General features: G+C 48.8%; 2 protein-coding genes across 3 annotated transcripts in view; both read right to left on the bottom strand.

Annotated features, from left to right (window-relative positions):
- LOC309364451 (zinc finger protein 174-like) overlaps positions 1-11,437 on the bottom strand; it is a 122,820-nt gene that overhangs the window by 34,809 nt on the left and 76,574 nt on the right. The window lies entirely within an intron of this gene.
- Positions 3,546-11,437, bottom strand: part of LOC309364346 (uncharacterized protein) — a 13,668-nt gene continuing 5,776 nt past the window's right edge. For both annotated transcript variants that reach the window (XM_081901393.1, XM_081901392.1), the window contains 2 exons: positions 9,370-9,475; positions 3,546-4,903 (listed from right to left, as the gene is read on the bottom strand). In XM_081901393.1, coding sequence (XP_081757519.1) covers positions 3,807-4,903; positions 9,370-9,475 — 1,203 coding nt within the window. In that variant the 3' untranslated portion in view covers positions 3,546-3,806. The remainder of the gene's footprint in view (positions 4,904-9,369; positions 9,476-11,437) is intronic.

An 11,437-nucleotide genomic window follows, 5' to 3' on the forward strand; every position in this document is an offset into this window, starting at 1 on the left:
GGGGGGGGGGTTTCCTGCTACACCACTGAGGTCACAATCATTAATGCCACGATTTAAAGCATACTTTAATAGTCATGGAGAATCCTGGGAGCTGCAATTTGTTGAAGGTGCTAGGAATTGTTTCTTTGTGAAGCCAGCAGACCATTTAATGATTTATCAATTATATTCTCATTATGGCTTTAATTTCTTACATAGTATTTTATTGCATTGCAATTTTGAATTCAAAAATCCTAATACAAGACAAGAAATAAAGGGATAAAAGTACAATTAAAAACCTGTAGAAATATTTAATACAACGCTGGAGACCGCCTAAAGGAAGCTTATGGCTTGCAGTATGGGACGTGGGTGGCGCTGTGGGTTAAATCACAGAGCCTAGGACTTGTGGATCAGAAGGTCGGTGGTTCGAATCCCCACGACGGGGTGAGCTCCCGTTGTTCGGTCCCTCCTGCTAACCTAGCAGTTCGAAAGCAGGTCAAAGTGCAAGTAGATAAATAGGTACCGCACCGGCGGGAAGGTAAACGGCGTTTCCGTGCGCTGCTCTGGTTCGCCAGAAGTGGCTTATTCATGCTGGCCACATGACCTGGAAGCTCCCGGCTCCCTCGGCCAGTAAAGCGAGATGAGTGCCGCAATCCCAGAGTCGGCCACGACTGGACCTAATGCTCAAGGGTCCCTTTACCCTTTACTTCTGAGTAGACATGGTTAGGCTTGCACACTGCAAGCATGCTCAGTGGGCGAGGAATTGAACCCCTGTGGACAATGGAAACCCAGAGGCGGGGAATGGAATGGGATATCTTGGAACAACGGGTACAGTATAAATAATAAAATTATTATTAATATTCTTAGATGCCTGACACCCTGAGCAGGAGCAGTCCACGCATGGCCACATTTTGTCTCCATTATAATCACATCTCTGGGTGTGTTTTAATAATAAGCCCTCTTGGGAACTAAAGCGGGCATAATACTCTTCATGGATAAAATCAAACCTCTGGAGATCTGGAACCCAATTAGGAGGCCGGTATTAGTTTCATTGTTTATTTCATGAGAAGTTCACAGGCTGTCTCTCCCACATAGAAATCCCTCAGGGTCTTTCTCACCTTCCCATGCAGAGAGAGAGAGAGACAGAGAAAACACTGGCAAACATTGTGACAGAAAACTTCTGATAAGATCCAAGTGAAGCAATTTGTGAACACTTTCCAAAAAGTCATTTTCATGTGCCTCCTGCTGCATTCTTTTTTAAACAAGCACTCCATGAATTAAGCAATTTTGCTTCAGGCTGCAATCTGATACACATTCGACTTGGAGTAAGCCCCATTGAACTGAGTAAGACTTACATCTCTGTAAACCTGCCCTGTAAATTGTAGATCTGTGCGCCATAACTGTTTGAAAGCACAACATCAACAATATATGGATGGCTATTTATCCATCTGCTCTCACTATGGACAAATATATGAAATTTACTGCAGGGCGGCACTGTGAAGATCTACACCGTCCATTTAAAGCGCATGGCTTCCCCAACAGAATCGTGGGAACTGTAGTTCCCCACCACCACAGAGCTATAATTCCCTGCACCTTTAACAAGCTACAAGGGACGTGGGTGGCGCTGTGCGTTAAACCACAGAGCCTAGGACTTGCCGATCGGAAGGTCGGCGGTTCGAATCCCCACGACGGGGTGAGCTCCCGTTGCTCAGTCCCTGCTCCTGCCAACCTAGCAGTTCGAAAGCACGTCAAAGTGCAAGTAGATAAATAGGTACCGCTCCGGTGGGAAGGTAAACAGCGTTTCTGTGCGCTGCTCTGGTTTGCCAGAAGCGGCTTAGTCCTGCTGGCCACATGACCCGGAAGCTGTCTGCGGACAAACGCCAGCTCCCTCGGCCTATAGAGCGAGATGAGTGCGCAACCCCAGAGTCGGTCACGACTGGACCTATTGGTCAGGCGTCCCTTTACCTTTACCTTAACAAGCTACAGTTTGAGGGATTATTTGGGGGAAGTGATGTGCTCTAAATGTGCATCGGTTGTGCTTTAAATGGGTGGCGTGGCTCTGCCTAGTATGTAACATGCCCTTCCCCAACTGGGTGCCTCCCCCAATGTTTTGAACTATGACTCCCACTGGCGCCAGCCGGCAGAATCAAAACATCTGGAAGTCCACCAAGAACTGGAAAGACTAACCCAGAGGGGATTTTTGAAAAGCTGCCCTAAATTGTCCTCAAAGGGAACACACGAAGTTTGCTTCACACCAAGACAGCTGGCCGATCTAGTGATATTTTTAAAGGGACAGTTCTTTTACCACTTGAAAGGTGTACAATTTTGCAAGGTATGGTTAAAAATTATTTCCCAGCCTAGTTTATTTTTTACATAAATTGTAAACCGCTTTAATTATTGTAGTAGAAAAGCGGGATGCAGATAATAAACTAACTAAACTATTACTTTGATACAAAATTCTATTTTATTCTTTTAAAAAAATGCTCCAAGGCTTATTGTGCCACCCGAGACACTTCTTTAAGGGGTGACGCTGGGGGTGGGGGCCTGAACCCGGGGCTGCCTGCGTACATTTCATACACGAGTTAAACTTTAATAAAAAATTCTACACAGCACCCTCGCTACCCAAAAGACTAGGGCTGCAATCCTATAACTACTTAAGGGGAGTAATGGTCAGTGCCTGTGGTGGGGCGGAAGGAAGGGAGCCCAACAGCAGGTGGCGCCAGAGCCAAGGAGAGAATCATAGAGTTGGAATAGGTGGAGCCAACTAATTCTGCTTTTGTCCGCACCCTCCTGCTGAGTTCTACAAGGGCAGAAATGGACTGAGGGCAGCGTGGGACACTCCTCTGAGCGATCTGTAAGACGGCAGTCGGCAGGCAACAGAGACTGGTCCACTAGGGGAAATGGGGGTGGGGGGTCAATGCTCCACCAAACTCAGCCGGTCCTCAGCGACACCCACCTGCACACACAGTGTTCTCCTTGCAGAGCAGGGAGAATACGGCGAAACTAGAACTAGACTGGCTCTCCCTAGCCTTCTGCCCTGCCAGACCCAATAAGCAGCTGCCCTAATGAATCAGCCGCCTACTGCTACGTACACCCAAAGAGGTGAGCCCCACCTGCGAGGCCCAAAGCCCAAGTTACCAAAACTTTGCAGCGGAGACATATTCTGACGTCAGGTTACTAAAACACACAGAAACTATATAGCACTAGTTGCATGTCGCAATTTGTCCATGGCCAGTTAACACAGAGAAAACTGTCACCGTATTCCTCGTGCCCCATCCATTCCGAATATAGAGAAATCATTGATGGGGGTGGAGGATGGAATTGCAACAAGTTCTTCATAGCCCAAAGAGGTATATTCCCTCTGAGCATCCACAGATGTCCACCAACCAACATTTATTGGCACAGCAGCAACCTAACCATATACGGAGGTGGATGTCTAGCAACTGAAAAGCTTTTGGTGTTAATTATCGCTGCAGTTCCCATACTGGGCATCAGGGTACGCTAGTGAGCAGGGGCAGGTCTCGCAAGCGATTCGCTGCAGAGGTTTTCCCTCTTTCCGATCGGCCTCCCATCCGGAGACTAAGCGCTATTGCTCAAATCACCTCCGATATAGCGGCACAGTCAAATTCCCTCAGAGGAATGTGCCTGTTGTGACTCTGCTTGAGTACACTGGCCTGGGATTTTTCTCTTTCCAAGAAAGAGGCATGTCCAGTCCCAAAAAGTCAGGAGCGGATCCTGAGCGGGCGGGGATTCTTACACCTAAACAAACTACGCTAAGACTGCAGTCTGCTCTTGTATCTTAGTCCGGGAGGCCGGAGGGGACGTGCGCCTCAGCTCTCGGACGGCTGAGAGACGTAGGATGAGGGTTTCTCCCCCTTGTGCTTCCTCACAATGTGCTTGATCACGTGCGCCCGCTGGCTGAAGCTCTTGCGGCAGACCAGGCAGGTGTAGGGCTTCTCTCCCGTGTGCATCCTCTGGTGCACTTGGAGGCCCGACGAGTGCCGGAAGCTCTTCCCGCAGTCGGAGCACTGGTACGGCTTCTCCTCGGTGTGGATGACTTCGTGGGTGAGCAGGCTGGTCTTCTGGTTGAAGCTCTTCCCGCAGTAGGAACACTTGTAGGGCTTCTCCCCCGTGTGGATCCTCTGGTGCCGGTTGACGCTCGACTGCGTGGCGAAGACCTTGCCACACACGGGGCAGGGGCTCATCCGCTTCCCCTTGTACAGCTTCGCCGGGGTCTTGATGAAGCAAAGGTCGCCGCCCGGAACGATCACTGTCTCGATCGTCCCCACGGACACGTCCTTCCCCAGATCGATCTCGGGTTCGTTCTGGTGCTCGGGGACGTTCTCCTCCTTCTCGGGGCCCGGCGCGTCCGAGGGCTGCGGCTGGATCTCCTTCCCTTGCTCGTTCAGCAGCCGCCAGCTCATCACGCTGCCCGTCTGCCGGAAGTTCTTCTTGCACGACAGGCACTTGTAGACCTTCTCCCCCGTGGGATCCACCTGGTAGGGGGCAATGCCCCATTTCGGCTTGAAGCTCTCCCCGCACTCCGAGCACTGGTAGGACTTCTCTTCGGTGTGGACGGCCTCGTGAGCCATCAGGTTGGTCCTGCGGTTGAAGCCCTTCCCGCAGTCGAGACACCTGTAGGGCTTCTCTCCCGAGTGGATGATCAGGTGTCGGTTGAGGCTCGATTTGCGAGTGAACGCTCTCTCGCAAACGGGGCACACGTGTCTGCCCATGCCCTCCTGCAAGCTCTGGGGCCCCGTGATCTTCCAGACTTGGATTTCGTTTGCCATGTGTCCCTCTGCTCCGCCCGGATCGCCAAAGCTCCCTTCTTCCATCTCACATTCTTCCTCTTCCATATCGGACTCCGATTCTTCGGCGGACACATGCCGCGCTTCCTTTCCGCTTTCATCCAACAATATTTCACGTCCTGGAGCAGAAGAGAACAGCGTTTTATTGCGGCAGTCCACGTCAGAACGGAGCACCGTGCAAGCCGGTACAAACATCTATAAAGGTGCAGAAACTGCAATAGAATTTAGTACATGGAAATGAATTGCGTATAGAGCGGGATTCAACATGGAATTAAATTGCTTGCACAGCACCATGTCCCCGCCGTCTCCTGCCCTGCAAGCACCCTACACCTGTTCCAGGCAGAGGGCCTTCTCGGTAGTGGCACCCACCCTCCCATCAGATGTCAGAGAAATAAACTATCTGAATTTTAGAAAACATCTGAACGCAGCCCTGTTTAGGGAAGTTTTTAATGTCTGATGTTTTATCGCTTACAGGGGCGCCGACTTATAAAAAATATTGGGGGGCCCATACCGACTTATAAAAAATATAGGGGGGGCCCCAAGACCTCCAAACCGCTGCTGCTGGGGGAACGAAAGGGGCGAGCCCTGGGCTGCCCCGACCTTAAGTGAACCTGTGAGGGCCCGCCCTTTGCGGCAGCCGATTGGCTGCCGCCGTGGGCGGTGAATATTAATGAGCTAGGGGGAATCCCCGCTTCTCGCGGGGCTGACGTCAGCCCCGCGAGATTGTTGATGGGTCGAGAGCCCGCAACCCCACCCCCTCTCTAGATCGGGAGTGGCTTTGTTTTAACTCATTACTGAATGTATTTTAAAAGGTAACTATCGTCAAACAAAGAAAATAAAAAATACCAACATAATTTTGTGATTTTACAAAGCATAATATAACTAATAATTTTCTTAAATTATTGGGGGGGCAGAGCCCCCCCAAACGAATTTTTGAGGGGGCTCGGGCCCCCTCAGGCCCCATGAAGTCGGCGCCTATGATCGCTTAATAAATAAATAATTATCATTAATTCTGTTGGGAGCTGCCCAGAGTGGCTGGGGAAACCCTGCCAAATGGGCGGGGTAGAAATAATAAATTATTGTTGTCATTATAGGGGTTCCCCCAGCCCTCCAGAGCAGATTTGGAGGGGCCCGGAATGAGGGAAAGTCCCGTTGCTTCCACTCCTGCAACACCCTAAGTGAATGCCACCTGATATGTAACACCTTCCAAGTTAACGAAGCTTTGCTTATTGAACACCACTAAATCAAGAAGATGGTCTGCAGTGAAGGAGGGGGCTTAGGGCCCTCGTATCTACGGGACCGCCTCTCCTGGTATGCTATGCCCTGCAGAGGACCTTAAGGTCCATGAATAATCATAGTTTAGAGGTCCCGGGCCCTAAGGAAGTCAGATAATCCTCCACCAGGGCCAGGGCCAGAGCCTTCTCAGTGATGGCTCCAACCTGGTGGAATGCTCTGTCCCATGAGACCAGGGCCCTGCAGGATTTAACCTCCTTCCGCAGGGCCTGTAAAGCAGAGCTATTCCGCCTGGCTTTCAATTTGAACTTGGCCTGATCTTTTATTCCCCTTCCTTCCCTCCCCCTCCCCTTACCCGCTCTGGGATCCCACAGCTAATTCTCCCCGGTCTCCTCGCTGGCCCAAATAGGACTAATTTAGCCAGCTAGCCCTGGTGATCATCTAATGTTTATTGGATGGATTTACCTTCTAAATTGATTTCTGATTTCTGAATTTATTGTTATTCACGTTTTAAACTGTTTTTTGTTGCATCCATTAAGTGTTTTGAATTTGTTGTCGGCCGCCCTGAGCCCAGTTTTCTGAACCGGGAAGGGCGGGGTATCAAAAAAATTTTATTTACATGATTTATTATTTCAGATCTTTTAGGACTTTAAACACTAATATTTCCATTGTGTGTTATGTCCTTCCGACAGCCATAATAATGCAGAGGACTGCCCGTGCTCAGGGGATTTCTGCAGGGATACCATGAACCCAAGTCACAATGGTTACGTTCTCCTGCCACAGTCAGAGATGGGAAATGCCTTTGGATACCAACTTTGCTGTCCCTCAAGGCTCAGGCGGTCTCAGTGGCCCAGAGTGCCTTCCATCAGCTTCGACTGGTGACCCAGCTATGCCCCTATCTGGACAGGGATAGCCTAACTACTGTTGCCTATGCTCTGGTAACCTCAAGGTTAGATTACTGCAATGTGTTATACATAGGTCTGCCTCTGAAGACAGTTCAGAAACTTCAGGTAGTGCAGAATTCAGCAGCCAAGTTGCTCACCAGAGCAAGATGCTTTGAGCATATTATACCAATCCTGATCCGATTGCACTGGCTACCAATTAGTTTCTGGGCCCAATTCTTTTTTTTTTCTTTTCTTTTGATAAAATTTTATTAATTTTCCAAAAGTAACAACAAAAACAAAAACAAAAATAGCAACAATAATGCAGAAAGGGAAATAAAACATCATAAACAAATTTTTAAAACCATACTTTTTGCTTGACTTCTCTTCACTCCCCCTCCTGGTTCCATTGTTTAGTATTCGTTCCCGCACATCCTTTAAACCTTATATTCCTAATAACCCAATTTTAAACCTAAAACAATTTAAAACTTGTTACAAGTGACTTTTAGAAGTTAGGCTAATGTAAAAATCTATACACAATGCTTAAAAGATATGCATTAAACATTTGCCCCTTTTTATAAAATTCAAAGTCCTCCTTCTTTCCTTGGGTTTCAAGTTAACTGATTTGTCCTGCATAGTTCAAGAGTTTATTTTGCCAATCTTCTTCATCTTCTCTGGCAGAGGAGTCTTCCTTTTGTGGGAGTTGGCTGGTCTTGGCCTGGCGTCCACTCTTAAGTACAGGAACAAAGTATTTCGTTCAATAAGTCCATCAAGACCTGTACATCTCAATATCGTAGCTTCAAGTTTTTTTAACAACCATCATTTTCCACATTCCTTTCCAATCTTTATATATCTTTTCCCAGACCTTTTTAATTTTACATTGCCACCAACTTTTATCCTTTTTACCCTCCCTCCCTGTTTCCTCCCTATCACAGTCAAAGCCTCCCAGATCATTTCACACAGGGTATCATTTTTATCTGACAAAGCCTCCCATTTCCGGGCCCGATTCAAAGTGCTGGCTTTGGCTTATAAAGCCTTAAATGGCTCAGGACCGCAATGCCTCTTTCCATATGAACCTTCCCAGACCCTGAGATCATCCTCTGAGGACCTTATTTGTGTGTCTCCTCCATGAGAGGTCCAGAAGGTGGCAAGGCGAGAACGGGGCCTTCTCTGCAGTGGCTCCCCATCTGTGGAATGTTCTCCCCAGGGAAGTTCGCCTGGCTCCTTCATTATACACCTTTAGGCACTGTCAAAAATGTTCTTTTTTAACCAGGCCTTTGGTTGACCTGATGACATCCTATACTCTTTTAAAATGTGCCTCTTTTGGGGAGGGGTTATTATTGGGCTGTTGTTTTTATTTTGAATATATATATTGTGGTTTTTATTCAATAAAACAACAACAACAGATGTAAACCACAGAGGAAGAGTGCTGTTGCCTTTGGGTGCTGCTTATGGGCTCCCCTGGTTGACCAGTGGGAGATCAGGATCCTGAACAGGGTGGGGCTGTCAAAGGACCTGTTGATGGCATTCTACCATTGTACTGTGGAGAGTGTATTAACTTATGGTCTCTGTGTGTGTGTGGTTTGGGAGCTGCACGGTCAGGGGGAAAACAATGCTGTCCAGGGTTGTAAAGACTGCAGAGAGAATAATTGGGTGCACTCTTCCCACCTTGGATCAATCTATGCTTCCAGGTGCCGTAAGAAAGCTGCAGAGATAGCGCAGGATAGTGCGCACCCCGGAAATGATCTCTTTCAGCTTCTGCCTTCTGGAAGAAGGTACAGGGTTATAAAGAGTAGGACTAGCCGCCTGAGAAACAGTTTCTACCCAAATGCGATTTTGGTTTTAAACGCATTGTAAGGGACGCGGGTGGTGCTGTGGGTTAAACCACAGAGCCTAGGACTTGCCAATCAGAAGGTCGGCGGTTCGAATCCCCACGACGGGGTGAGCTCCTGTTGCTAGGTCTGTGCTCCTGCCAAACTAGCAGTTTGAAAGCACGTCAAAGTGCAAGTAGATAAACAGGTACCGCTCCGGCAGGAAGGTAAATGGTGTTTCTGTGTGCTGCTCTGGTTTGCCAGAAGCGGCTTAGTCATGCTGGCCACATGACCCGGAAGCTGTACATCGGCTCCCTCGGCCAACAAAGCAAGATGAGTGCCGCAACCCCAGAGTCGGTCATGACTGGACCTAATGGTCAGGGGTCCCTTTACCTTTACGGAGTCTGTAGAGGAGTATATTGTATTTAAAAATGGGGTATCAGAGTTTTTAGGGGGCTAACCAGGTTGGAATAGCTGGGATAGCAGGCTTGTTGGGTTTTGAATGTCTTATGTAGATTTTTGAATTTCGTTGTTCTGTATGGGACAATGACAATAAAGATTATCGTATCATATCATATCTGGCCTGAGGCAGCAGCCAGGCTCTTTTCAACCAAAGCTGCCTTCGGAAAGCACAGAACTGAAGAGGCAAGAAAGCCTTACCTGGCGAGCTGGGGCTGTCGTCGACCTCTTCCTTCACCTCGGTCTCCATCAAAGCCTGGTCTCCATCCGACAGGCCCACAACCACTTCGTCGTACGTGTCCAGATCCTAAAACAGCCAAATGCGACCCCCGTTATTAAGACACAACGGCAGGCTGTCCAATTCGGACTCAGCAGACCACAACTGTCGTACTGAGAGCCAGCTGCCACCAGAACAGGACCTGGCAGACCAGGATTCAAATCTCCACTTCGCCATGAAGCTCACTGGGTGACCTCAGGCCAGTCGCTGCCTCTAGGCCTAAGCTACCTCGCAGGGTCATAGCTGTCAACTTACAGATTTGAAAATAAGGGACCAGCAGCCAAAATAAGGGATTTTCCGACCACAGGTATATTCAACTTCTGAGCCCCTCAAAGCCAAAAGCAGAAAGCCCAGCCAGCAGCCAAATGAAGCCTCAAGCGGTGGTTCCCACAGCGCAGCAACCCGGCAAAGGGGATGCAGCAAGAAAACCACCGTCACCTCTCTGCTGGGAAGCGCTGAGCAAAGGGAAGTCCCCAGGCATTGTGACCTATTTGATGGGCACAAGGCATGCAAGCTCCACCCCCCAGTCGTTCCTAAGACTCCTTATTGGGTGAGCAACGCAGCCAAGCAACACAGTTGGAGCCTCCCTCCTACCTGGCTGGCAGGGAGGGAGGGAGAGGAGCTGCTTCCTTTGAAACCCGGGAAATTTAAGGGACATCATCAATAAGGGACAGCGGCGGGACACGGCGCTGGGATAAGGGAGTTTTCCGCCAAATAAGGGACGGTTGATAGCTATGCGCAGGGTTGTGGGGATGAAATGAGGAGGGGAAGAGGCCATGTGCAGCACCTTGAGCTCCTTGGAGGAGGTGGTGGGATATAAATGGAGAAAAAACAAATCACAGTCCAAGGCAGGGGTGAGAAACTCCCCTCGTAGCCTCCGCTCCTCTCTTCCTCCATGATGTGTTCTTGAACTCTGATCATGTCTGGATTAGAGGGGGTGAGTTTGCACGGAAACTAGCCCACCATCCTATATAAAAAAATTTTTTGGAATCCATTGTTCCTCTCACTTCTGCCTCCGGCACGTGGCCCTCAGAAGGGAATGCTCCCCTCAAGAAGGAAAAGACAGCCCCACCCCCTAGGTTCCAGTAGAAGCATAGCTGTCAACTTTCCCCTTTTCTTGCGAGGAATCCTATTCAGAATAAGGGAATTTCCCTTAAAAAAAAGGGAAACGTTGACAGATATGGGTAGACGTCTTGACCAACCGTTTCAGTCAAGAATGAGATGTGGTTTTGTGGATCCTGCCTCAGAATTGGGAGCCTGAGAGAATCAAAACAGAGACTGGCCATGCTCACTTTTTGTCTAAATTTAAAAGGCCCAAATGCTGCGTCTCTCTCCAGATATTGTTGTTCCCTCGACCCTGCCTGCCTGCCAACATCTAGCAGGCCAGGATTATGACAAGAGAAAAAACTTCTCTCTATCCACTTTCCTCTCACAACACACCATTGGTTTTTTTCCCGCCAGTAAGAATGAATGGGTGTTTTGTGAGCAATGGAGCACAGCTCTACACAAAGAGTTCCCTAAAAGTATCATGGGAAGTGTAGTTGCACCCCCCCCCATAGCTACAATTCCCAGCACCCTCAACAACCAACAATCCCCAGGATTATTTGGGGAGAAGCCGGGTGCTTTTAAATGTGAGCTGGATGTGTTTCGATTTTATTGTGTGGATCTGCCCAGAAAGGGAGAGAGACTGAGCAACTGATGAATGGGTTCTCAAACCTTCATCCTAAGGTCCCATGGCAGATCACAATTTAAACCCAGTACAGTGTAACTGTTAAGAGAGTCTTGAAAGACATTGGTCTTGAAAGACCTACACTGGCTCACAGTACATTTCTGAGCACAAGTCAAAGTGTTGGTGCTGATCATTAAAGCCCTAAACGGCCTCGGTCCTGTATACCTGAAGGAGCGTCTCCACCCCCAGCGTTCAGCCCGGACACTGAGATCCAGCGCCGAGGTCCTTCTGGCGGTTCCCTCACTGCGAGAAGTGAGGTTACG

Source organism: Podarcis melisellensis, assembly GCF_964234715.1.
Source record: "Podarcis melisellensis genome assembly, chromosome: 2".
NCBI classification, from domain to species: Eukaryota; Metazoa; Chordata; class Lepidosauria; order Squamata; family Lacertidae; genus Podarcis; species Podarcis melisellensis.